At 44.1% G+C, this 27,282-nt stretch overlaps 1 protein-coding gene and 3 pseudogenes across 1 annotated transcript; 2 read left to right on the top strand and 2 right to left on the bottom strand.

Annotated features, from left to right (window-relative positions):
• Positions 1-4,135: 4,135 nt before the first annotated feature.
• On the bottom strand, positions 4,136-6,539 carry LOC136449677 (rust resistance kinase Lr10-like; annotated as a pseudogene).
• Positions 6,540-9,525: 2,986 nt separating this feature from the next.
• LOC136449679 (rust resistance kinase Lr10-like) lies at positions 9,526-14,919 on the top strand (annotated as a pseudogene).
• A 2,500-nt stretch (positions 14,920-17,419) lies between these two features.
• LOC136449674 (rust resistance kinase Lr10-like) lies at positions 17,420-19,824 on the bottom strand. The gene is made up of 3 exons (XM_066449835.1): positions 19,057-19,824; positions 18,751-18,944; positions 17,420-18,653 (listed from the first exon to the last, which is right to left on the bottom strand). Exons 1-3 carry the CDS (start codon positions 19,755-19,757, stop codon positions 17,569-17,571), a joined length of 1,980 nt encoding a protein of 659 aa, XP_066305932.1. The 5' UTR covers positions 19,758-19,824; the 3' UTR covers positions 17,420-17,568.
• Positions 19,825-20,755: 931 nt separating this feature from the next.
• Positions 20,756-26,964, top strand: LOC136454402 (rust resistance kinase Lr10-like; annotated as a pseudogene).
• Positions 26,965-27,282: the final 318 nt, after the last annotated feature.

The raw sequence follows: 27,282 nt of genomic DNA, 5'->3' as shown, positions 1-27,282 counted from the left end.
TCTGCAGAGGCGAGGCGGTGCCGCAGCTGGAGTGAGGCACTGCCGCACTCAAGTGAGGCAGTGCCGCACCTAGAGTTTAACTTCTCCTCGAGTTTGTTTTTAAACAGGCTTATTCACCTCTCCTCTAGACGACATCAAGGTCTTTTCATACATAGAGGTGGTTGCTGAAGCATGGAACAAACCTCTTACAATAACAAACCCTTTTCTGAGGCTGCACATCAAAATGCATAGAACTGCTAAAGCTCTACGAGCTTGGGCAAGGAGTAAAATTGGTAATTGTAAGCTACTCATCATTGCAGCGAGGCAGTTGATTTGGATCTTGGATGTGGTACAGGAGTATATATAGGGTGCTCAGTCCTATGGAAGTGCAACTCCACAGGCAAGTCAAACAGCGGCTGCTGGGCCTAACTGCGGTGGAAAAATTATGAGCAAAGCAATGCTCCAGGCTAACAATGATCAAGGCGTCTTCCTGTAGCTCCAAACTTTTCTTTATAAGGACAAATGCAAGAAAAGTAAAAGCTACATCCAATCACTTCAGGTGGACGGCACAGCGGTATTCTCCCAACATCAGAAATCCCAAGCGGTGCACAGTCATTTCAGCAACCAGTTCGGGCCCCCTCCACCTAGGATTCACACACTAAATTGGGAATTCTTGAGTATCCAGCAGCATGACCTTCATCACTTGGAAGAAGAATTCTCATTTGAGGAGCTGCATGCTGCGATCTAGGACCTTCCTTCATAAAAGGCTCCTGGACCCGATGGTTTCATTGGAGTCTTCTTCAAATCTGCATGGAATGTCATCAAACAAGACCTCTTGGTAGCAGCTACATACTTCTATCATCAGCACGACAGCACGATCAACACCTCAAGACTGTAAACACAGCGCATATTGTGCTGGTCCCTAAGAAGGCTGATGCAACTTCTCTGTCAGACTACAGGCCAATTAGTCTTACCCATAGCGTGGCAAAACTGATATCCGAAGTGTTGGCAACCAGATTAGGTAGCACCCTAAACTCCCTCATCTCCTGTTGTCAGAGTGCGTTCATAAGAAAGAGAAGCATCCATGATAATTTCCTTTATACACAGAACACAATCCAAGAGCTGCACAGGGCCAAACACCCAGCAATATTTTTCAAACTGGATATCACCAAAGCGTTCAATTCGATCAGATGGGATTTCCTCCTAGAGATGCTGCACCGACCTGGCTTTGGTAGCCGCTGGCGTGCCTAGGTTACAGCTTTGATTTCCACCACATCCTCTGCAGTGTTTGTCAATGGATCAAAAGGAAAGCGGTTCAGACACGGTCGGGGCCTCAGGCAAGGCGACCCTTTGTTGCCACTTCTGTTCCTCATTGCAATAGATCCATTGCAGAGGATGTTTGATAGGGCCACCCAACTTGGGTACTTGCAGCCGTCACAGCATAGAGCAGTCAAATTGAGGGTGTCGTTGTATGCAGACGATGCAGCATTATTCCTTAATCCTAATAGAGAAGAGATACAAGCGGCAGTGTGGATCTTAGCGGCTTTTGCGCAGGCTTCGGGTTGGTCACAAATTTCTCCAAATGTGCAACTTACCCCGTGGCAAGATTCTGGGATTCATTTTGGAAAAAATTTCGGTCCCAACCGAAATGGACGAATTTCGGGAAATTTCCGTCCAATTTCGGACTCAATTCGTTGAAATTTCGAGATTTGAAGCACAAAATTCGTTTCGGACCTAACCGAAATGGACAAATTTCGCCGAAATTCTGACTGTCTCGGTCGAATCCCAGATCCTTGCCCCGTGGCCTGTTCTTCTTTGCAACTGGAAGGACTGCTTGATGTCATCCCTTGTGAAGTTAAAGCCTTCCCTTGCAAATATTTGGGCTTGCCGCTGCACACCAGAGCATTGAGGAAAGTGGATGTGCAGCCGCTAATTGACAGGATAGCCGCCAAGCTTCCTGCCTGGAAAGCCAAGTTCCTGGACCATTTTGGTCGCTTGACTTTGGTTAATTCTGTGCTAACGTCTATGCCAGTTCACTTCTTAACAGTTTTTGCTCTAAAAAAGTGGACAATAAGGAAGATTGATAGCATCAGAACATCGTTTCTCTGGAAAGGAGCAGTTTCAGCAACTGGGGAGCATTGTCTGGTTCGCTGGCCAAAAAGCGACAAGACAAAAAATTCTTGGTGGCCTCGGTATTCTTGATCTAGAGAGATTTAGCAGAGCACTGCGGCTGAGATGGCTTTGGCAGGATTGGGCAAGCCCAGACAGACCATCAGCGGGGACTGCTGCACCATGCGATTCAGTGGACAGGGCATTTTTTCGAGCATCAACAGTGGTCACGGTGGGAAGGGGAGATAAAGCTCTCTTCTGGCATTCGTCGTGGCTTGATGGCCAAGCTCCCATCGATCTAGCACCTAGTCTATTCAAGTGGGCCTGGAGGAAAAACAAAACGGTACATGATGATATAATAAATCAAAGATGGACAAGGGGACTGTGGACGATGGAGACCGTCCAGGAAATGGCTGAGTTTGTCAAGTTATGGGACCTGGTACAAGCCCAACAACTCAACGACCAAGACGGTCAAATCCGTTGGAGATGGACAGCGGATGGCAACAACTCTGCAAAATCAGCGTACTTGGCTCAGTTCATGGGGTCTTACTCGGATATAATGGCGAATTCGATTTGGAAGGCTCATGTTGAAGGCAAACTCAATTTTTTTACGTGGCTGCTAGTACAGGCAAAGGTTCTTACGGCTGATATGCTAGCACCGAGGCATTGGCCTTGCAACCCAATCTGCCCGCTTTGTGATCAGGATGCAGAAACAGGTGTCCATCTTTGCATTCATTGCCCTTTTGCAAAAGAAGTGTGGATGCTAGTCAAAAATTGGGTTGGAGACCACATTACTGACATTGATGGGGACATGCAGAATATGAAAATCTGGTGGGAGAAGTCACTACAGGGAAGATCAATAACTCAACAAAGAACAATAGCAGCCGTCTTGATGTACTCAGCCTGGAACATTTGGAAAGAGCGAAACCGGAGAACCTTCGAGGGGACAACGCGGACACTGGCTCAAGTGCTGCGGCGGCTGATCAAGGAAGAGCTGGGCCTCTTCAGTAGAGCACTGGGAAAAATACAGTTACCGCCATGAGTCCTTTCTTTTATGCTACCTGATTTTTGAGTTTGAGTGGTTTAGATATGTAATAACCTTTAAGCTGTAAATTGGATTCTCGCTCCTCTCATATATGATATAGCAGTGCTCCTGCTGATTATTCCAAAAAAATAATCGTGCGAAGGATAAATATACTCGTAGACTTACAGGGTGTTTGGTTTGAGGATTCATTTGACTCATAGGATGTTTGGTTTGAGGAGTCATCTAATTCTAGATGAGGTGATGCATCATGAGTTCATTCCTCAAATTTGGTGAAATGACTCCATTCCTCGTACTAAAAAAACGAGATCCAACCTAGGAGAAACTATATGGTTTTTCATTAATTAAGAAGAGAAATAGGCATCCAAATTTAGTCCAAGAGAGGATTTGAATCTGGATGGTTGGGTGCATTGCCACACCTCTTATCTGACCAGTTGAGTAGGCTCACTTCTTTCCATTCCTCGTACTAGTAATAATTAATTGCTTGAGAGGAATAGGGTGGTAATGCATCAGCATATTCCATTCCACAGACAAAAAAAAAAAAGTGAGGAATGAATAGATGATCATTCCTCAAACCAAACACAGCCGAAGTGTATTATGCATAACGTAGAAAAAAGTTGTAGCCTTTGCACATATGCATACACAGCTAGTACAACTCTTTGCAGGAATACGACAGCCGGGGATCGGGGATCCTCTTCCTACACGGAACAAAGGGGCCGTTAGGTCGGTGGCTATAAAAAAAAAACTAGTTCCTAGCAAGCAGGGAGGGTCTGAGCTTCATTCTTATTACATCGACCCTCGCCTAAAGCGCCACCGAGGTGTATTGTAATCAAACTCTCACTACCTTAATACAAAGACACGCAAATCTTCTGTGTGTTTGAGAAAAAAAAAACTAGTTCCCAGACACATGGTTTTGAACGTCTATGACTAGGATGTGTTGCCTGGCAGGCATTTGCCTGTCAGGCCTCCGATCCGCATAGGTCAAAAATGTTTTTAGAGGAGTTTTGGTTCAAAAAAAGGTCCTTGGAGATATTTTCTGTAACATTACATTATCACACACTGAATACAACAGGTACCTGAGCTTATGACAACCTTACAATCTTATTAGTAGCCTGATACATTTAAAGCACACAGCGACAGACACAAGTATATTTTACTACTCATCCTCCTCTTCTATTGCATCGAGTTCGGTGGGCATAGAGTAAGAACCATCCACCTCGTCATCACAAAAAAATGGCCTTGGAGGCATTTGAAAGCCATCGACGCCAGCTTCAAGCATCTCTATGACCTCGCTCATTGTCGGCCGATCCTGCGGCTTCATCTGGATGCACCAAATCCCAATGATATATAGCTTCTTCTCCAACTCATGCATGTCAACACCTTCACTGATCCCGCACACATCTTCTTGGCTCAGCTGGCTGTACACCAAGGATGGGTAGTATGCTTGACTGGAGCTTCCAGCATGTGGATCAGCGTTCCTTCGCCCTCCCATCATCTCCAATAGTAGCATCCCAAAGCTGTACACATCGGATTTGGTAGAGATGACACCAAAGCTTCGAGATACCATCTCTGGAGCTATATAGCCTATGGTTCCCCGCATAGCGCTCAGTGGCACGAAACTGTTATCTCTTGGGAACAGTTTGGCAAGCCCAAAATCAGCAACTTTAGGAACAAAGTTGCTGTCAAGAAGGATGTTGTGTGGCTTGATGTCAAAGTGTACAATCTGCATATCACACCCCTGATGCAGGTAGTTGATACCTCTGGCAATGCCCAGAGCAATCTCATTGAGTTTGTCCCATGAGAAAGTCTTCTCCAGTTCTCCGATGAGAAGATGTACTTATCGAGAGATCCACGGGGCATGAACTCATAGATAACTGCCCTACTAGTTTCCTCAGAACAAAACACAACAAGGCGCACAACATTGACATGGTGAATCTTCCCAACGGTGGCGACCTCATAGATGAACTCGTCTCCGTTACAGTTGGAGTTGCCCAACATCTTGACAGCAACGTGAACTTCACCTGGCAGTAGCACCCCCTTGTATACAGAACCATAGCCTCCTTGCCCGAGCTTGTCTCTGAAATGGCCAGTGATAGCAATGATATCTGTGTATGCATATCTCATTGGAACGAGCATTTGCTGCATTCGCAGGAACTTCTCGACTGCATCGATTGTTATCCTTGTTTTCCAGTATTTATAGGCTAAGAAGATAAATACTGCCAGCGGCATCAATACGAACCTGCAAACAACTGAAAGAAAAAATCCAAGGAAGAATAAAAAAATAATTTCAGAAGCCACTGAACATACGGTGTTCATACAACAAGTGATGCTATCTGGAGTGAGTACCATGGGTAGATTTCAGAAGCCACAGCACATATGGTATTGTTTCGATGATATCGATGAGAACTGATGTGACACCATTATTAGTTGATCCAAGTTGATCAATAACTCAATACCATAATGACTCGACCATAAGAATGTCCAAAATCTGATCCTTGGTGCCTGTACTATTTCTTGGTTCTTTAAGGAAAGTACTGCAAGACCATGCCATAGCACAGGATTACATAAGGAATTCAACCAACCTTTTTATTTTTAGATGAGGAAGTCATGTATGGGAGAAAATGGGATGATATCAGATACTTACCGCATGGACTCTGCGAGACACTCTCTGATGTTACCATCACCAATAGGAAAAGGAAATCGAAGGGAAAATCCATTCCTCATGAATTTAACAACATCTGGATAGCTTGTGTTGTGGGGCTGGGGCACCATCATGCCTGGACCACCCAAAGGAGTCATGGCTAGGTAACCACACGAGGGCTCGAAATTCTCATCGGCATAAGAGAAAAAGCCAGTCATCACGTAGATGAAAGAAGAATCGGTGCTCAGGCAAGCCACTGGCCAGTAAATACCATTGTTCTCTATTGGCTTCGAACAATTCACAAAGGTCGCCCAAGTGCTGTGTCGCCCTGGCCCATATCGCCCATATTGAAAACCATGGCCATCCCAATGAGGAAGAAGGCAGCTGCTCTGTGTACCCCAGTCTGCCTCAACAACCCAGAAGGTATCATCATTATAGTTGATGCTATCCACATCGTAAGTTCCACTGCCAATGCGAATTGAAGCCTTGGCGTCAGTGCACACTAGCTCGTACGATGGAACACCACACCCAGGTGGATCACCTCGCCGACGGAAAGGAGGGGATACATCTCTAAGTTGACCACAAGAGAATGGAGGACAGTCAAGCACATGGTGTCGCCCTTCTGCATCTGCAACAAGGACAACAAGGAGTAGAAAGAATAGAGTTAAGGCACGTAGAGCAGCAGGAGGATGAAATGCAGCTGACATTGCCACTGCAGCCAGTTTCACAGAACAGCAGAAGGATAAACGCTAAGCGACTAGATGCAAGAGTTGCCGAGTTTACGAGACTTAGTGCCTTTGCTATAAAAGCAAACATCAACTTGGCTCTACGTGATTGTGATGCTATTGACTTGGTGTTCTTGCTATACTAAAGTCTTTGACGGGACAAAAGAGAAAGGGATAGTGTACCATTGAATTCCAGTCGTGTGGAAAATTGTTGAGACGTACCGTAAACACGTTTTATTAGTCGTGAGTTAAGTGATAAGTCGGTCGTCCCAATTTTTTTATAATTTTGCCCTTTTTTAAGAAAATTTACGTTTGCCTCCCTGGGAGAAGTAAACTCATCTTTGTACCCTGGGGTCGACGCCAGGACTCGTGGCGCCGAGGTAACACGTCTCGGCGCCACAGATCTTGGCTCTGAGATGTCTGACCGAGATCCTAGGTGGCATTGACGTGGCCGGTACATCGACGCCATAATACATGGCGCCGAGGTCGGCGCCACAGATCTTGGTGCCACGCACTCTGGCGCCGAGCATGGACCTCTACGGTGTCTGCCACTTTGTCTGGTTTTAATTCAAAAGCTAGCATGGGTGGATGGATGACTGGATGAGACAGAGGCGCATGACCCAATAGGTTGCGTACCCCGTTGGAAGGATGCTGTGATCGGCTACAGAAAAGACTCTGCTGCTGCAGCCTTTTTCTCATCTCTCAAATCACTGGTGATGGCAAGCTGTTGCAGCAGAACAGGACGGAAATAAGAACAAAAAATAAGTTTACAAAGAACAAAAACAATATCAACACCTATAACTTCAAATAATTATACTACCAAATTATATTACACGGTGAATCTAATGTAGTATTGTTTAATATTAATTGCCTTAAATGTTAATATTATTTATATAAATTTGATAAATTAAGAATATTTAACTAAACATTTCTTTAATTACATTCATTTCATTTATAGAACTGAGGTAGTAAACTTCATCGAATTATACCTAAAATAAACTCATAGAATCATCCTAAGTCAAACTATTTTTAATTTAACTAATTTTAGAGAAAAGAATAACATCTGTTTTACAATGTACTATTGATATTAATTTGGTCTTGTGAATATTGATGGTATTTTTTATAATTTGATTAAATTTTAAGTAGTTTAGGATAACTTTAAAAGTTGATTTATTTTCCTTTGATTCCTTTGTCCCACGTATACACAATTCTCGGCTTGACTGAGGGAGTAATTACTTATTTTCTTTGATTGCTTTGTCACATGTACAGGCTTTTATGGCATCCATGATGGTGAAAAAGCAGTCCATTCAACATCTTAGCAGAAGATAACGAGGTTTTAGGAGCAAAATGCGAAGATTCCAGAGGACGGCAATTCAAATTTCAAACACAGCTCCCAAATGGGCGTCGACGAACCACGCGAAGGCGTCGACGCAGGCGCAAGCTGACGTATGACCCGTCCTGTTCTGCTGCAGCAGCTTGCCACCACCAGTGATTTGAGATATGAGAAAAAGGCTGCAGCAGCAGAGTCTTTTTTTTTTCCTGTAGCCGATCACAGCATCCTTCCAACAGGGCACGCAACCTGTTAGGTCATGCGCCTCTGTCTCATCCAGTCATCCACCCACCCACGCTAGCTTTTGAATTAAAACCAGACAAAGTGGCAGACGCCGCAGAGGTCCATGCTCGGCGCCAGAGTGCGTGGCGCCGACGTCGGCGTCATATATTATGGCGCCGAGGTACCGGACACGTCAACGCCATCTAGGATCTCGGCCAAGCACCTTGAAGCCAAGATCTGTGGCGCCGAGACATGTTACCTTGACGCCATGAGTCCTGGCGCCGACCCCCAGGGTCCAAAGATGAGTTTACTTCTCCCAAAGACCAAACGTAATTTTTCTTCAAAAAAAGAGCTAAATTGTAAAAAAATGGGTGCTGGCTGTTTATTTGGACAGTTTTTCTTGCTTTTGTTTTCCTCTACAAATAAAAATAAAAATGCAGTAAAACTTTTGCGTTTGGAAAAAAAATGATATTTCAGTGCAATCCTTCAAGCGGCATCCTTAGTGGCATTATATGGATTTTTCCGAGGCTACAGATCTAGAGGCAACAATAATAGGCACCAGCACACAAGATGCAACAAAAAGGAAGTCGTTAATAGTAGTAGTAAAAAAAATATGACCGTCCTCCGAAGATTTCTCAAGCATTTCCGTGGTGTCTGGTTGTTTTATAACTAAGGGCTATTGGACTGATCATTCCCCACGGGGATTGATGAGATAATTTGTTCATTCCCTCAGCTATATATGCACAAATCTTATCAGGGTTCAAAATTGGACAACCACACACTATCCAAAACAATAGAAATAGAAATGGACGGATCTGAAGGTATTAATATACTACTAATAATAAATCGCATCGAAGATACAACAACTTGCAAGTAACCACTGTAATCACACAGCAATCACTGGAAGCTGGAACACGGCAGAAGGTTTCCCTCTGATAAATGAACTTCTACTCACCAGTCAGCAGTCACTCATCTATGACAAGCCTCGTCAGAAATCAAAACTCTCGTAGTGCCTGCACTAGGAAAATAAATACCACCCTCTGTCCTAAATTATATGTCATTTTGGCTTTTCTAGACACGTAGCTTTTGCTATGTATCTAGATTTACGATATGTCTACATACATAATTAAAATTGTGTATCTAGTAGCATGTATTTAGGCTTGTACAAGTGATATGTCTAGATACATAATTAAAATTGCGTATCTAGTAGCATGTAGTTAGGCTTGTACAAGTCAGTCAGAATAGTAGGAATAAGATTGAAGAAGACAGAGGCACCTTCCAGTTAACTGATAAGAATCCTCTCACTTCCTGAAACCCGATACCATCCAAGCATTATTGGCAGCAGGAATTCCTCGCCACCACGTAGCTATCTTGACAAGCACAGAATCAGTCCTCCCGAGAGGTTAAAGCAAAAAGGTGCTCATTCTAAAGCACTTACAACCTTCTCTTCGACCACCTTCACCTCTGAATACATCCCATGAGCTTGCATAAATTTCTTCTGGCCGTACTGCTGCTTTTGCTTCTCAACTGTGCATCCTATGCTGCCACATCATGGGAAGATGATGAGTTCCTCAAAACTTGTTCATCGCATCGATGCCACAAACATGGACCAGAGATCCGGTTTCCGTTTTGGCTTCCAAGCCACCCTCTATCATGTGGCGCACCTGGGATGCAATTATCATGCTCTGGGCATGACACCATCCTGGATCATCCAGTTCTTGGCTCCTGCAAAGTGACAGCGATATATTACAGGCATCGTGTCATGAATATCATCCTGCCAGCGGACTCGTCATCACACTGCCCACTTCAGAAGCTGGTCACACGAAATCAATCAACTGATGTGTACGCACCTGTCACACGCACCTCGTTAGACTCAGTACTAGTAGGCTGCTCAAGAGAAGCAACAAATCAAGATGGTATCGTCGGCCCAAGCTCTTGCCTAAGCCTCATTAACAACGCAAGCCAGCTCTGGTACCTGGTGCTTCCTTATACAGATATGTCTACTCTTCCCATGGGCTGTGAAGTGGTTGCAAAGGGCATCCCAATACCCTAAACTTACGATAAAAATGGTCGAAAAGATGAGACATTATTTGGCAAGTCACTCTTCAGTGGAAAGGCAAATAGAGCAATCAATTTGGGTGAAATAGCATTCAATTGGCACCTTAACAACATCACCGGTGCTTGTCAAAGGTGTGAACAGGAAGGGAAACATTGTGGATTCAGTTCAAACAGGGGACAAGCATTCTGTCTGCATCACGGTATTGTTTTCCAGCCTAGATCCCATAATGTTTGTTGTGTTCCGTTCTAAGTTGCGCCATTACTGATGTTTATTAGCTTAGCATCTTTTGTGTTATCCAATTTCCTTTCACTTCCACAAGATTCCTGCCAAACAAGCCTAATGGGTTCAGCTATAGTACGATCATGCTGGTAGAATGCTTCTTTCCTTCTAATCTTAGTTTTAAGGAAATCCTGCATTTTCAACATCCTACAAGATTCTTGTCTATGCTTAAATTGTTTTGCAAAACTCAACTGCAATAGGTCTAACTATAATGGTTTCCTGCTACGTTGTTGTAGCTGGGTCGCTGGCTTCTGTTCCGATGAGGGCCTGGTGCAAGCGGTAGAGTCTTACCGCCTGTGACCGGATGGTCCCGGGTTCGAGTCGCGGTCTCCTCGCATTGCACAGGCGAGGGTAAGGCTTGCCACTAACACTCTTCCCCAGACCCCGCACAGAGCGGGAGCTCTCTGCACTGGGTACGCCCTTTTTTTTACATTAAGACTGTAGAGTCATTCAAAGAAATCCTCGCAGAAACTTAAGTTAATAGACCCCAATGTCGAATTATGATGGTGATGGTTATTCTTTTGGAAATTTCTGATAAAAGTCAAGTAAAAAAGAAATACAGGACATTTGTACAAGGAGAGTGCCACTGAAATCATCAGTAAATTGGTGTTTTAATTATGATTATGGATGTTTGTGTCCATTCAAGGCACATATTATGGTTAGGAGCTGGCAGTGCTGCTCAACAGGTTGCCAAGGTTTCTCAGCTTAGTCGTCCTAGAGCGGTAATCCTAGACCGGGGGAGCTCTACCAAACAGGCCCTTAATGGGGAAGTAATTGGCAAGCATCATCCAGACAGCGCACCATGCCATGTTGGGCCTCTTGTTGTGCCTGGTGTACCACATAACAGCACGACTGATGGAGTAATATTGCATATACAACATACCTACATGCACAAGTGTAAAATTCCTAATGTAAAACACTTATATAATATACATTTTTACTAATATATTATATTATTAAAAAAACCAGAATCTTGCAGCAGATATTGTAAAAAGGTTACTAACCTTGATTTAGTGACAGAGGAAATATTGAACTAAGTTGCATTGGTAGATGAGTCTTGAGATGTCTGGCTACTAGGATTAGAACTCTGCTTATCAGTTTGAGCACTCTGCCTGGCTGCATAAGCAGACTATTTAGTGGTTAGCTACCTTAGCTATTAAGTTACTTCTGCTAGGATTATTAGGAAGCTAATTTTGTTTTGGCCTGCTGCTGTTCAGGTCGGTAGCAGCAGTAAACAGTAGCTGCAGCAGAGTAAAAGGCCAGTTACAGCAGCAAGCAGGTCGGTTTGAATCAAACCAGCTAGCATTCTGCATTAGCAAATACTCAGTAGCTGAGTATGTTAGTATGCAGAAGCAAACTGACTTCACGTCTTCACCTACTATAAATATAAGCATATGCCATAAGGGAAATCTGCCTTCCCAGTTGTAGATTCAACTCTCAGCTAGAACACAATAATGGAAAGTTAAAAATCAGTGTAATATACCCAATATGTAAGGTCATAAACTCATAATTGGTGTCAAAGTAGGAATCAGCAATGATTTATGAATTCATTTCAAAAGTGCTTTACTTTTTCTTGTCAAAATTAACCATGGGAAGATTAATATTCACCCTTCATACCTGCAGGTTCACATGTCATCCTCATTGCAGGTAATGCTGCCACTGAAAATTCTACCATTCTGATGCTTTTTTCTTTTTGCTACAATACAATTTTTACGTTGTCATTTTCCAATAATAACACTAATATTTTTAAAACAAGAAATTTGGTCGTGGGACATAGCTGTTTTCTTCAAATGCAGCTAGCTCATCTGTTTTTCCTTTTATTCAGCTACAACATCAGTAGCCACATTCGTTGTTCTGCTAGCCACTGCACTCTATCTTTCTGTTATGGCAAGTAGAGCCGGCCCAGGGGCCCACGTGGTACCGTAGCGACGCGGTACTGTAGCGCGTGATTAGATTAGATTAGATTGTTTGGTTTGTTAGGAAAGAGATATGTGGTTTGGCTCGTTAGGAAAGATATATGTTAGATTGATTCGGTTAGGATATTTCCTTAGGGGTCTAAGTCAGTCATCTCTATAAAAGAGAACCCTGTATCAGTTATAGTCAAGCAAGAAGCAACAATTAAGTTGCTGGTTTCCCTTGAGCCAGCCGTTCCTGCCCTCTCTCCCCCGCGTGAACAGTACCCGCGGGTACTGTAGCTCCGTCGCCGCCTCTCCATCTCAGTCCTAGCAGCCACATAACACTTTCACTGAAGAAAAGATACAATGAAGCAATACATTTGAAAGTAGAAATCTTTCTCAAAACATATGGCACATCAAAACCCACAAGGTACACTTTCTCTGAAGTTAAGGAGATAGCAAGACGGTTCAAGGAAAAAGTAGGCCAAGGTGGGTTTGGAAGTGTTTACAAAGGACAGCTACCAAATGGTGTGCCAGTGGCGGTCAAGATGCTAGAGAACTCTACAGGAGAGGGAGAAGACTTCATCAACGAAGTAGCAACCATTGGACAAATCCATCATGCAAATATAGTCCGCCTCCTGGGCTTTTGCTCTGAAGGAACAAGGCGTGCACTTATATATGAATTCATGCCAAACGAGTCATTGGGAAGATATATATTCTTGCACAATCCTAATTCTCAAGAGCACCTAGTACCTGAAAAAATGCTAGATATCGCTACAGGCATTGCTAGAGGAATGGAGTACCCACATCAAGGATGTAACCAACGCATCCTCCACTTTGACATCAAGCCTCACAACATTCTGCTGGACTACAGCTTCAATCCAAAAATTTCAGACTTTGGCCTTGCTAAGCTGTGTGCAAGGGACCAAAGCATTGTTACCTTGACTGCAGCAAGAGGCACAATGGGGTACATCGCACCAGAGATATATTCTCCAAATTTTGGTGGGGTATCATACAAGTCAGATGTTTACAGTTTCGGCATGCTGGTGTTAGAGATGGTGAGTGGAAGGAGGAATTCAGACCCAGGTATCGAGAACCAAAATGGGGTGTATCTACCAGAGTGGATCTATGGGAGAGTAGTCGCTGGGCAGGACATCACACTTGGTAGGGAAATAGCTGACCAGGAGAAAGAAACAGTGAGGCAGCTGGCGATTGTTGCACTCTGGTGGATTCAATGGAACCCCAAAACCGGCCGTCGATGACAAAGGTGGTTAACATGTTGACAGGAAGGTTACAGAATCTACCAATACCACCTAAGCCATATGCCTAGGCTGAAAGCCATCCTATGCCAAAACATGGAGGATATACTGCCATGATTTAGCAAGCATGAAAAGCAGTTATGCTTACTTTCATATGTGAGCTTAGTAATGGTTAGAAGTATATTACATTGTATTTGGATCATTTCACTGTATCAGCCACATGAACTGTGACTCTTTTAATTTTTTATGTGTAGTAACTTAATTAGAAACGTATCACATTGCATTTGATTTCCATTGTTGTCGTTCAATTATTGTGATTTTCCAGAAAATACGTTCCTGTGATTTATCTGTGCCCGTCAATGTTGTGTACGACAACAAGTCCCTGCATACCTCAGAAAGGTGTTCTATTCTTGTCTTTTTTTTTGTGTGTGTGTGGAACAAGGTGTTCAACTTTTCCTATTCATGGTGCACAAGAGTTATTATCAATTCATCATGCTGGGTAATTGACAAATAACTAAATCTCAGCAATGTGTTCTACATGTCCTTCCTATGGGCCATAATTGGCCAAAATGTGAAGACGTTATAACCATGCAAGGCAATTAAAGCGTGGTGCGTCGTCTCGGAGAGGCGACACGGGGGCGACTCCAGCTCCATCGCCTCGCACCACCGCCGCGTGCTCGGCCGGCCGCCGCCGCTGCCTCGGCCGACGTCGGCGCTAGTGGCGGTGGCGGGCAGTGGCGGCCGCCACAGCCCTTCCTCTTCTCCTCCTTCCCCATTTTCCTTTGCTCCTCTTCCTTCTTCTCCCTGCCCCATCCTCCTCCCATGGTCTGGTGCATTCTCTGCTCAGAGGATGGTCGGATCCGGGTCGGGAGTGGGCGGATCTGCGTCCTGCTGGCCGGATTCGCCGAGTTCCGGTGGTTCGGCCGGAGTTCCGACAAGTTTCCAGCGGCGGCGCCTCTCTCTTCGCTGGTTTGGCTAGGGCGACAGCCTGATCTGTGCAGCTGGTGGCCGGTTCCATGTGGGCTGCCGGATCTGCGTGGGGAGCGGCCGGATCTTCGCTTTCCCTTGCCGGATTCGTCCAGGCCCGGCGAGCGGCAGCGCGCGGGGCGCTCATTCTTGCCGGCCTCATGGTGGCGGGTTCTGACGCTCGTTTCGTTCTGCCTCTGCAGGCGTGGAGGCTCGGTGCGGAGGGTACTGGTGGCCTTGCGCGGCATGGTTCATGCGGGGCCCACTCGACAGGGGGTGGGCTGGGCGACTATGGCTTCTTCTGATCCTGGCCCTCTTCTTCCCGCCATCTGCCTTCCCCCTTCCTCAGGCCGGTTTCGTGGCGGAGCTGGCCGAATCTGCTTGCTGTTGGCCGGCTTTGCCGGTTCCGGCGGGGGGCGTGCTTCTCCCGGCGCTTCTCCTGGACGGTGTCCCTTGGGGCGGCGGTCGGGCGGCTTTGCCGGTTTCGGCGGGGGGGGGGGGGGGGGGGGGGGGGGACTCTCCGGCGGGCTTCTCCCGGCACTTCTCCTAGCCGATGTCCCTTGGGGCAGCGGCCGGGCGGGGCTGCTGCTGACCCATCACCGCATCCAATCTCCCTAGTAGGATTGGGTCTTCGGCGGCGACGGTGCGGAGGTTGCTTGAGGTCGGGGCGAAAGCTTGAATGACAATGTCTGCGGACGTCGTTCCCTTCTTGGAGGCGTCCTTTTCTACCTCTCCTACCGTGCTGGAGGTTGCAAGTGAAAACCTTCCCTTGGCGGGCTAGCTTGTCAGCGCTTTTAGCGTCGTTTCTTTCTTGGAGGCATAGCTAGGCTTTCCAGTTCCGCGGTTGCTACTTGCCGTCTGGCCTTGGTGGTGCCCCATGCTGTGATGTTTAGTGTCGCCCGACAGGTCATCGTATCCCTTCAGTCCTTTGTTCAGTTGTTAGTTGACCTTGTTGAGGTCTTAGTTGGGTTGTCTAAACCAAGTTGGAGCAAGTAGTGGTGTGAGTTTTGATAGTTATCTGGTTGTTGTACCAAAGTTGTGTAGGATGAGTGGGGCGCTCTCCTTAGCTGTATGGTTTTTGCGCCCAGTTTCCATTAAAAAACTAGGTAGGCACTTGCCTTTTTTTTTCTTTCTTCGTCCAATAGAAATCGTGGCAAAACTTTTGCCGTCCTTTCTAAAAAAATAAATTGTGGCAGGGACAAAGCCAGCCGAGTAGGTCGCCACTCACCAGGTCATCCACTTTGCTAGCTAGGGTTTGCAATGCTGTAATACAGTGCGTACAGTGATTTTCAACTTCAAACCATCAGGGGCAGGCCTAGCTCCGCCCTTGAATTGTGCGTAGTTTCTTATCCCCAATCCCCACACAGCCACACCCCAGCAACAATGTCACCCGGCGTATGCCCTAGGTTTATGAGCACAGCGGTCCTAAAATCTAGCAACGAAAAATGCAAAAGCAAGGAGTGTTACCTCTGTCAGTAGCGAGTAGGAAGCGCATCCGGAAAGCGGTAGCAGCCCTCACCGGAGCGGAGGACGGCGGCGAGGAGGGGAAGACCCGTTCCGGCATTCGGAGGCGGTGGTGCGCACATCGGCACATGAGGGAATTCGTGAGACTTCCAACCTGGCATGTGGACCGCTTGATTTCAACGGTTGGTGGCTACGAGGTAGTGGAAATCAGTGGCGCAGTTCAGCGGTCGGTGCGCCAGGCGGGGTGCGAGTGCGACGAACAGAAGCGCTCGGAGTCTGGAGGGCAACGGCACCGGGAGCGACGGTGGCCGCCTGAGGTCGCGACTCGCGCGGCGTGGGCTCGTGTCGGCTCTCACAGGTGGCAGTCAGCGCGAGGAGATGTGATCCCATGGGCCTGATTCGGCCCATGTAGAAATTCATTCGGGTTTTTTTTTCTTTGAATATTCATTCGGAGTTCAGTATGGGGTATTGTTCAGTAAGAACTGAACATGTCTCGAATTTCTAAATCCTTCATCTTTCGCATTTCTGCTGCAATTCCTCCTTCTCTATCAATAAAATAAGCACAGCCTAAATCATAATATTGTGTAGACCTTTCTCGGACTCAAAAGGAACAGGAAATTGTGAACCAAGGAAGTAAGTTACCTTACGCCGGCCAGCCACTTCGCCGTCTCGATCCACTGCACCATGAGCAATTGAGCATGCATGGAGTCAGGAGAGGTGGTGCACATCTCCGCTGGTCATTCTAATTTTGTTAGAGAGTCAAAACATCTTAAATTTGACCAAATTTACATAATAAAATAATAGCATTTATGATATTAACTAAGTATCATTAGATTATTCATTAATTATATTTTTATATTATACCTATTTGATATTATAAATCTTTGTAACTTTTTCTGTAATTTTGGTCAAACTTGAGATGCGTTAACTCTCTAAGAAAGTTCTAAGAAAGTTAGAATAACTTATAATTTAGAATGGAAGGAGTACTTCAGATTTGAACTTGGTTCCGCTGCGGAGAGCGGGCGGCTGCGGGCTACCACTTAGCGCAGGCTTGCTCCTCCGGTTCCTCTTCCTCACCCGGCGTGCGCGCTCAGTGGACACGACTGACCGACATGCGACTATGCGAATTGCCAAGCTGGCTGGATCGTATCGGCTTGGCCCTCCTTATCCGGGCTACAGTTTGTCGAGTTTCAGAAGCCCCTCAGGAAGGCATCAGCTTGCTTCATCCACTGCTGAAACCTGAAAATCACAGTAAAATGCTTGTCGGACATTACTCACAGGCCACAAAAGGGCACGCTGCGTCGTCTCAGCAATATTCCACAAACACTTATGTCTTCGTTGTTTTCCACAGACAGTTCACACCAGAAGAGCAAACTGCATGGAATTGACAGACTGAACTAAAGTAAACGGGTGCAATGACGATGAACAGCACAGCCAATGAACCTAACAAGTAACAACGTCTGGAGGTATTTTATATGACATCACATTATCACACTCTCGATACAAGTATACAACCAGTACCTGACCTTATGACAACCTTAAAATATTAGTAGTCTGATACATTAAGACTTATGAGCACACATAGACACAAGTGTATTTTACTCATCCTCCTCTTCTATTGCATTCAGTTCGGAGGACAGAGAGTAAGAACCATCCACCTCATCGTCACAAAAGAATGGCCTTGGAGGCATTTGAATGCCTTCGACGCCAGCTTCAAGCATCTCTATGACCTCGCTCATTGTCGGCCGATCGTGCGGCTTCATCTGGATGCACCAGAGCCCAATGATACATAGCTTCTTCTCTAACTCGTGCATATCAACGCCTCCACTGATCCTGCCCACATCTTCTTGGATCAGCTGGCTATAAACCCACGATGGGTAGTATGCTTGGCTGGAGCTTCCTGCATGTGGATCAGCGTTCCTTCGCCCTCCCGTCATCTCCAACAGTAGCATCCCAAAGCTGTACACATCAGATTTACTAGAGATGAGACCAAAGCTTCGAGATACCATCTCGGGAGCTATATAGCCTATCGTTCCCCGCATAGCGCTCAGTGGCACGAAACTGTCGTCTCTTGGGAACAGTTTGGCGAGCCCAAAATCAGCAACTTTTGGAACAAAGTTGCTGTCAAGAAGGATGTTGTGTGGCTTGATGTCAAAGTGTACGATCTGCATATCACACCCCTGATGCAGGTAGTTGATACCTCTGGCAATGCCCAGAGCAATCTCATTGAGTTTGTCCCATGAGAAAGTCTTCTCCGATGAGAAGATGTACTTATCGAGAGATCCACGGGGCATGAACTCATAGATAAGTGCCCTACTAGTTTCCTCAGAGCAAAACCCAACAAGGCGCACAACATTGACATGGTGAATCTTCCCAATGGTGGCGACCTCACTGATGAACTCGTCTCCGTTACAGTTGGAGTTGCCCAACATCTTGACAGCAACGTGAACTTCACCTGGCAGTAGCACCCCCTTGTATACAGAACCATAGCCTCCTTGCCCGAGCTTGTCTCTGAAATGGCCAGTGATAGCAATGATATCTGTGTATGCATATCTCATTGGAACGAGCATTTGCTGCATTCGCAGGAACTTCTCGACTGCATCGATTGTTATCCTTGTTTTCCAGTATTTATATGCTAAGAAGATAAATACTGCCAGCGGCATCAATACGAACCTGCAAACAACTGAAAGAAAAAATCCAAGGAAGAATAAAAAAATAATTTCAGAAGCCACTGAACATACGGTGTTTATACAACAAATGATGCTATCTGGAGTGAGTACCATGGGTAGATTTCAGAAGCCACAGCACAATTGGTATTGTTTCGATGATGATATCGATGAGAACTGATGTGACACCATTATTAGTTGATCGAAGTTGATCAATAACACAATCCCACCATAATGACTCGACCGTAAGAATGTCCCAAATCTGATCGTGTTTTTCTGCACTATTTCTTGGTTCTTTAAGGACAATACTGCAAGACCATGCCATAGCATAGGATTACATAAGGAATTCAACCAACCTTTTTAGTTTTTAGATGAGGAAGTCATGTATGGGTGAAAATGGGATGATCATCAGATACTTACCGCATGGACTCTGCGAGACACTCTCTGATACCAATAGGAAAATAAAATCGAAGGGAAAATCCATTCCTCATGAACTTAACAACATCTGGATAGCTTGTTTTGTGGAGCTGGGGCACCATCATGCCTGGACCATCCAAAGGAGTCATGGCTAGGTAACCACACGAGGGCTCGAAATTCTCAGCGGCATAAGAGAAAAGGCCAGTCATCACGTAGATGAAAGAAGAATCGGTGCTCAGGCAAGCCACTGGCCAGTAAATACCATTGTTCTCTATTGGCTTCGAACAATTCACAAAGGTCGCCCAAGTCCTTGTATAAGGTCGCCCTGGCCCATCTCGCCCATATTCAAAACCATGGCGATCCCAATGAGGGAGAAGGCAGCTGCTCTGTGTACCCCAGTCTGCCTCAACAACCCAGAAGGTATAATCAATATAGCTGATGCTAACCACATCGTAAGTTCCACTGCCAATGCGAATTGAAGCCTTGGCGTCAGTGCACACTAGCTCGAACGATGGAACACCACACCCAGGTGGATCACCTCGCCGACGGAAAGGAGTGGATACATCTCTAAGTTGACCACAAGAGAATGGAGGACAGTCAAGCACATGGTGTCGCCCTTCTGCATCTGCAACAAGGACAACAAGTAGTAGAAAGAATAGAGTTAAGGCGCGTAGAGCAGCAGGAGGATGAAATGCAGCTGACATTGCCACTGCAGCCAGTTTCACAGAACAGCAGAAGGATAAACGCTAAGCGACTAGATGCAAGAGTTGCCGAGTTTACGAGACTTAGTGCCTTTGCTATAAAAGCAAACATCAACTTGGCTCTACGTGATTGTGATGCTATTGACTTGGTGTTGTTGCTATACTAAAGTCTTTGACGGGACAAAAGAGAAAGGGATAGTGTACCATTGAATTCCAGTCGTGTGGAAAAATGTTGAGACGTACTGTAAACACATTTTATTAGTCGTGAGTTAAGTGATAAGTGGGTCGTAAATGGTGCTGGCTGTTTATTTGGACAGTTTTTCTTGCTTTTGTTTTCCTCTACAAACAAAAATAAAAGGTGCTCTTGTGTTCTTGCCCCTACTTTGATGTGCAATTGTGATTTTGTCCTCGTTTTTCTAACTTTGTGATTTTGCCCTTAACTGTTCATAAGTCAACGCGATTTTGCCTTTGGTCAACGGTAAAAACAGGGGCAAATTCGCGTTGAACAGGGACAAATTCGCGTTGACTTGTGAACAGTTAAGGGCAAAATCACAAAGTTAGAAAAACGAGGGCAAAATCACAATTGCACATCTGTTTATGGGGCAAGAACACCATTTTCCCAAAATAAAAATGCAGTAAAACTTTTGCGTTTGGAAAAAAAATGATATTTCAGTGCAATCCTTCAAGCGTCATCCTTAGTGGCATTATATGGATTTTCCCGAGGCTACAGATCTAGAGGCAACAATAATAGGCACCAGCACACAAGATGCAACAAAAAGGAAGTCGTTAATAGTAGTAGTAAAAAAAATATGACCGTCCTCTGTAGATTTCTCAAGCATTTCCGTGGTGTCTGGTTGTTTTATAACTAAGGGCTATTGGACTGATCATTCCCCACGGGGATTGATGAGATAATTAGTTCATTCCCTCAGCTATATATGCACAAATCTTATCAGGGTTCAAAATTGGACAACCACACACTATCCAAAACAATAGAAATAGAAATGGACGGATCTGAAGGTATTAATATACTAATAAGAATAAATCGCATCGAAGATACAACAACTTGCAAGTAACCATTGTAATCGGACAGCAATCACTGGAAGCTGGAACACGGCAATCACTGGAAGCTGGAACACGGCAGAAGGTTTCCCTCTGATAGATGAACTTCTACTCACCAGTCAGCAGTCACTCATCTATCACAAGCCTCGTCAGATATCAAAACTCTCGTAGTGCCTTCACTAGGAAAATAAATACCAACCTCTGTCTCAAATTATACGTCGTTTTGTTTTTTCTAGGCACATAGCTTTTGTTATGCATCTAGATTTACGATATGTCAACATACATAATTAAAATTGTGTATCTAGTAGCATGTTGTTAGGCTTGTACAAGTGATATGTCAAGATACATAATTAAAATTGCGTATCTAGTAGCATGTAGTTATGCTTGTACAAGTGATTTGTCTAGATACATAATTAAAATTGCGTATCTAGTAGCATGTAGTTAGGCTTGTACAAGTCAGTCAGAATAGTAGGAATAAGATTGAAGAAGACAGAGGCACCTTCCAGATAACTGATAAGAATCCTCTCACTTCCTGAAACCACGTTACCATCCAAGCATTATTGGCAGCAGGAATTCCTCGCCACCACGTAGCTATCTTGACAAGCACACAATCAGTCCTCCCGAGAGGTTAAAGCAAAAAGGTGCTCATTCTAAAGCATTTACAACCTTCTCTTCGACCACCTTCACCTCTGAATACATCCCATGAGCTTGCATAAATTTCTTGCTTTTGCTTCTCAACTTTGCATCCTATGCTGCCACATCATGGGAAGATGATGAGTTCCTCAAAACTTGTTCATCGCATCGATGCCACAAACATGGACCAGAGATCCGGTTTCCGTTTCGGCTTCCAAGCCACCCTCTATCATGTGGCGCACCTGGGATGCAATTATCATGCTCTGGGCATGACACCATCCTGGATCATGCAGTTCTTGGCTCCTGCAAAGTGACAGCGATATATTACAGGCATCGTGTAATGAATATCATCCTGCCAGCGGACTCATCATCACACTGCCCACTTCAGAAGCTGGTCACACGAAATCAATCAACTGATGTGTACACACCTGTCACATGCACCTCGTTAGACTCAGTACTAGTAGGCTGCTCAAGAGAAGCAACAAATCAAGATGGTATCGTCGGCCCAAGCTCTTGCCTAAGCCTCATTAACAACGCAAGCCAGCTCTGGTACCTGGTGCTTCCTTATACAGATATGTCTACTCTTCCCATGGGCTGTGAAGTGGTTGCAAAGGGCATCCCAATACCCTAAACTTACGATAAAAATGGTCGAAAAGATGAGACATTATTTGGCAAGTCACTCTTCAGTGGAAAGGCAAATAGAGCAATCAATATGGGTGAAATAGCATTCAATTGGCACCTTAACAACATCACCAGTGCTTGTCAAAGGTGTGAACAGGAAGGGAAATATTGTGGATTCAGTTCAAACAGGGGACAAGCATTCTGCCTGCATCACGGTATTGTTTTCCAGCCTAGATCCCATAATGTTTGTGGTGTTCCGTTCTAAGTTGCGCCATTACTGATGTTTATTAGCTTAGCATCTTTTGTGTTATCCAATTTCCTTTCACTTCCACAAGATTCCTGCCAAACAAGCCTAATGGGTTCAGCTATAGTAAGATCATGCTGGTAGAATGTTTCTTTCCTTCTAATCTTAGTTTTAAGGAAATCCTGCATTTTCAACATCCTACAAGATTCTTGTCTATGCTCGTAGCACCCGGTTTTAAGGACAAAACCAGATACACACCATATGTGAGTCCAGAAAGTTAAATCTCACATATAGCTACAAATAAAGGTAATATCAATAGACAATGCTTAATATATAACATACTTAGTATAAAAGATATAACCTTAGACAGCAAACAGCGGAAAGACAACTCTAATCTTCTGTTGAAGACTCCAATTCCATAGGGACAACTGACTGGTTGATCACAAGCCTAACTCCTCCAGACTAGCAATCTGTTACCCATCTGAGATTTTTCTAAAGATTTAAAAATTAAAGCAAGCGTAAGTACATGTCGTACTCAACAAATATAACATGGGGTTCATGAGGCTCAAAAGGCTGACACTGGTTAACTGCGATTAGCTTTAAATAAGTCATGATTTTAGCAATAGGGTGACAACAAGTTTATCCATAAGCCCACATAAACACATGATCAGGTAAACATGAATAATGAATAGCATAAACAGTAATCATTAGTGAGCATCTTCATCATCAGTATCATCGGTGTTCATCATCTATTCCGTAAGGGTCCAAGGCCGCTCGTAACCGTGAGCACGGCTGATATACCAGTTTTACACTCTGTAAAGGTTGTACACTTTCACTGTGAGTCGTCATTTACTCTTTCGCCCGAGGCGGTCGACCTCTTGACCCACTACCAAGAAAGGTCGGCAGGGTTTACTATGAAGCCTTTCAAAGGTCCATCTAACAAGTTAGGGCCGCTAAAGTTTCCTCATCAATAAGCATGAATCCTCCTCCAAGGAGTGACTAACAAAATACCAAGAAACCAAAGTGCACCCTCTTGGTAGGCCGAGATCATACCTGTCGGAGCCCCTCTTGCGCCATAAAGGTAACCACTAACAAGCTAAAAAAAGTCATCATACTAAGTTAAAGCCAGAGCCATGAAGCCCTCACAGCTGTACTGTAGGTCCCGGATGTTCGCTTACATATAAGTCCTTAGGGAGAGGAATCTAGAGCACCGTAAAATAGTCCAATGCTCTAGCCCCCTTGTTCCATGTTGCTAAAAAGCATCTTTTAGTGTTTATTGCATATTCCATTAGTCAAGTTACAAGATCATGGCTTTAGTTGAGTACTAACATCATACTACCCAATGCAATAACCTATAGGAATCAAGGAATCCAGGATATCAAATAGCTAGGAAAATTACTACAGTTGCCAAGGTAGACACATGCATATGATTAAAATGATATTAAGATAAATAGGACAACAAGAAAGATCCCATGCTATACTTGCCTTAAACTCAAATTCTTCTTCTATTGAATTGTAACCTCCAAAGGACTTCTTGTGGATCACCAACTTCTTTTATATCACCAACGCAAAGCCCACCGATTGGACATGATCATAAAGCACCACACAAGCATCCATGCAATCATACACGAAGCAAACAATAGATCTAAATTAGAATAGTACACCAAACATAAAATCAAGATGAAAAGTTTGTAAAATGAATCTACGTCTCACTACGAACACACAGACGTAAAAAGCACTCTAATCGAAGCTATAACGAAAAAGTTATGAATTAAACAAGATTTTCTATAATAAAATAATAGATTAAATCTAACCTCGAATTTCAAAAGTTGAAAATATATTTAACAGTAGGATGAACATGTAGATTACTCAATTACGAATCTAACACAACTTGAATGGATCAAAACAGAGTTAAAATGAAGATTTTATGGCCTAAATAAGACTAGTGGCAAAACTTTAAATAGATGAAAGCGTATTTTGGATCTAACGTTTTCAAAAGAAGAAAACGTGTTTTGAATCTAACAGAGAGATTTTACGCTTTCGGAAAGAGAAAACACATTCTGAATCGACTAGAAAGAAACTACGCTTTCGGAATAGGAAAACGTATTTTTGTAAGTGCGTCATGGACTGCGGGTTATATTACGCGAAACTGCAGGGGCTCTTTTGCAAATAAACCCGGCGAAGGGGTACGGGCGATCTTGGACCGTTGGATTGAATCTGGACGACCCAAATTAGAAAGGAGGGAGAGAGAGTCACTGGCCGGAGAAGAAAACGGGCACGGCGGAGCTCCATTACCGACGGCAAGAAGCTCCTTGGAGCGCTCGGTTTGGGCCCTAGAGGCCACGGTTTGACGAGCCGAGAGCACAGGAAATAAGAGGAGAAGATGATGGACTCACTTAGGGCCTCCTTGCGGTCGACGGCGGGTCTACGGCGTCGAGCAGCGCGGCGGCGACGGCGAGAGAAGGAGAAAAATCTAATTTACTACACGAGAGATTTCTCAAACTAGGGGCTCCACTTACGGTAGTTTTGATGTGTTTTGTCCAAGGGGTTGGTACATATTTATAGGGAGAAAAACTTCTCACATCTACATCAACTAGCAATATGGTACTAATTGATGTTGCACCCTCCACATTTATTAATGGACCTAAATAATCATTAAAGCCCATTAGCAAATAAATGCATGGGCCTTTGAGATTTATTAGGATTATTGTACATGGACTTTGAGAGTTGGTTGGAAAATGAGATATATTATTTATTTTTGGAATTAATTAATTTCATGAATAAAATAATTCTAGAAAAGTCCAGAATTGATATTTATGTCACGAAAAATACTCCGAGACCTCCGAAAATTTGGGAAAAATTCCCAGAGACACTTTGGAACACGATGAACCCAAATAAAGTATTTGGAGCTCATGAAAAGATTGTTGAGAACTTGGAACATAAAGATTAAGGTGAAGGAGCTAGGAATTAAATTTCAGAAAGAAGCTGGAAAATTCCTAGAGATAGATATTCGTCTGCTAAACGTATTTAAAAAAAACATATTTTGCACATAGAAACACAAGGTGCGACCGGCATGAATGCAACAAACACATTTCTACCTTAAGATAAATTTTAATCTAATGAAAATTTATTATTTCCTCATGTTTTTATGAGCATAAAAATACAAAATTAAATCATTTTAGCTCTATTTCAAGAGAAGCAAATTTTAGGATGTTACAATGCTTAAATTGTTTTGCAAAACTCAACTGCAATAGTTCTAACTCTAATGGTTTCCTGCTACGTTGTTGTAGCTGGGTCGCTGGCTTCTGTTCTGATGAAGTATTGTATATTTTTGTGGTAGCTTACATTAAGACTGTAGAGTCATTCAAAGAAAACCTCACAGAAACTTAAGTTAATAGACCCCCAATGTCGAATTATGATGGTGGTGGTTATTCTTTTGGAAATTTCTGATAAAAGTCAAGTAAAAAAGAAATATGGGACATTTGTACAAGGAGAGTGCCACTGAAATCATCAGTAAATTGGTGTTTTAATTATGATTATGGATGTTTGTGTCCATTCAAGGCACATATTATGGTTAGGAGCTGGCAGTGCTGCTCAACAGGTTGCCAAGGTTTCTCAGCTTAGTCGTCCTAGAGCGGTAATCCTAGACCGGGGGAGCTCTACCAAACAGGCCCTTAATGGGGAAGTAATTGGCAAGCATCATCCAGCCAGCGCACCATGCCATGTTGGGCCTCTTGTTGTGCCTGGTGTACCACATAACAGCACGACTGATGGAGTAATATTGCATATACAACATACCTACATGCACAAGTGTAAAATTCCTAATGTAAAACACTTATATAATATACATTTTTACTAATATATTATATTAGTAAAAAAACCAGAATCTTGCAGCAGATATTGTAAAAAGGTTAATAACCTTGATTTAGTGACAGAGGAAATATTGAACTTAGTTGCATTGATAGATGAGTCTTGAGATGTCTGGCTACTAGGATTAGAATTCTGCTTATCAGTTTGAGCACTCTGCCTGGCTGCATGAGCAGACTATTTAGTGGTTAGCTACCTTAGCTATTAAGTTACTTCTGCTAGGATTATTTGGAAGCTAATTTTGTTTTGGCCTGCTGCTGTTCAGGTCGGTAGCAGCAGTAAACAGTAGCTGCAGCAGAGTAAAAGGCCAGTTACAGCAGCAAGCAGGTCGGTTTGAATCAAACCGGCTAGCATTCTGCATTAGCAAATACTCAGTAGCTGAGTATGTTAGAATGCAGAAGCAAACTGACTTCTCACGTCTTCACCTTGTGCTATAAATATAAGCATATGCCATAAGGAAAATCTGCCTTCCCAGTTGTAGATTCAACTCTAAGCTAGAACACAACAATGGAAAGTTCAAAATCAGTGTAATATACCCAATATGTAAGGTCATAAACTCATAATTGGTGTCAGAGTAGGAATCAGCAATGATTTATGAATTCATTTCAAAAGTGCTTTACCTTTTCTTGTCAAAATTAACCATGGGAAGATTAATATTCACTCTTCATACCTGCAGGTTCACATGTCATCCCCATTGCAGGTAATGCTGCCACTGTGCTGGGTCCGGTCAGTGTTGGCGCGCGCAGCAGAACCTGAGGCATCGACCGGACGATGATGCAAAAGGGAACCTGACGCACAGCTACTTGCAACTGTAGCAGCGGGGTCCCTGTGTTGATGAAGGATCAGACGGAGGGAAGGAATGTGACCGGACTCATGCGCTGCCGCGTCCGGTCGACATCAGAGAGCATCCAGAGAAAATTTGAGGACCTGGTGCGTCAGGTTGAGGAGGATCGGATGCGGTTGTGCATCCCGTCACTCTAACGGCCTTCTCTAACAGGTTGACGCCACGTAGCCATTGGCCACTAACCGGCGCGTCCAGTCAATTTGACCTGCGCGTCCGGTCACTACGTAAATGTGCTGAGTTGGATAGTAACGATCATGCTT

Source organism: Miscanthus floridulus, chromosome 5, assembly GCF_019320115.1.
Source record: "Miscanthus floridulus cultivar M001 chromosome 5, ASM1932011v1, whole genome shotgun sequence".
NCBI classification, from domain to species: Eukaryota; Viridiplantae; Streptophyta; class Magnoliopsida; order Poales; family Poaceae; genus Miscanthus; species Miscanthus floridulus.
The sequence above is the reverse complement of the archived record's forward strand: the minus strand, read 5'-3'. Positions and strand labels throughout refer to the sequence as shown.

Bases quoted from the DNA above. Each gene is read 5' to 3' on its own strand.
- LOC136449674 (XM_066449835.1), bottom strand. From the start codon at position 19,757: ATGTCAGCTGCATTTCATCCTCCTGCTGCTCTACGCGCCTTAACTCTA. The intron at 18,945-19,056 runs GTAAGTATCTGA...ATGGTCTTGCAG, and splicing joins TGTCTCGCAGAGTCCATGCG to TATTGTCCTTAAAGAACCAA. The intron at 18,654-18,750 runs GTACTCACTCCA...TTTTTCTTTCAG, and splicing joins GCTTCTGAAATCTACCCATG to TTGTTTGCAGGTTCGTATTG.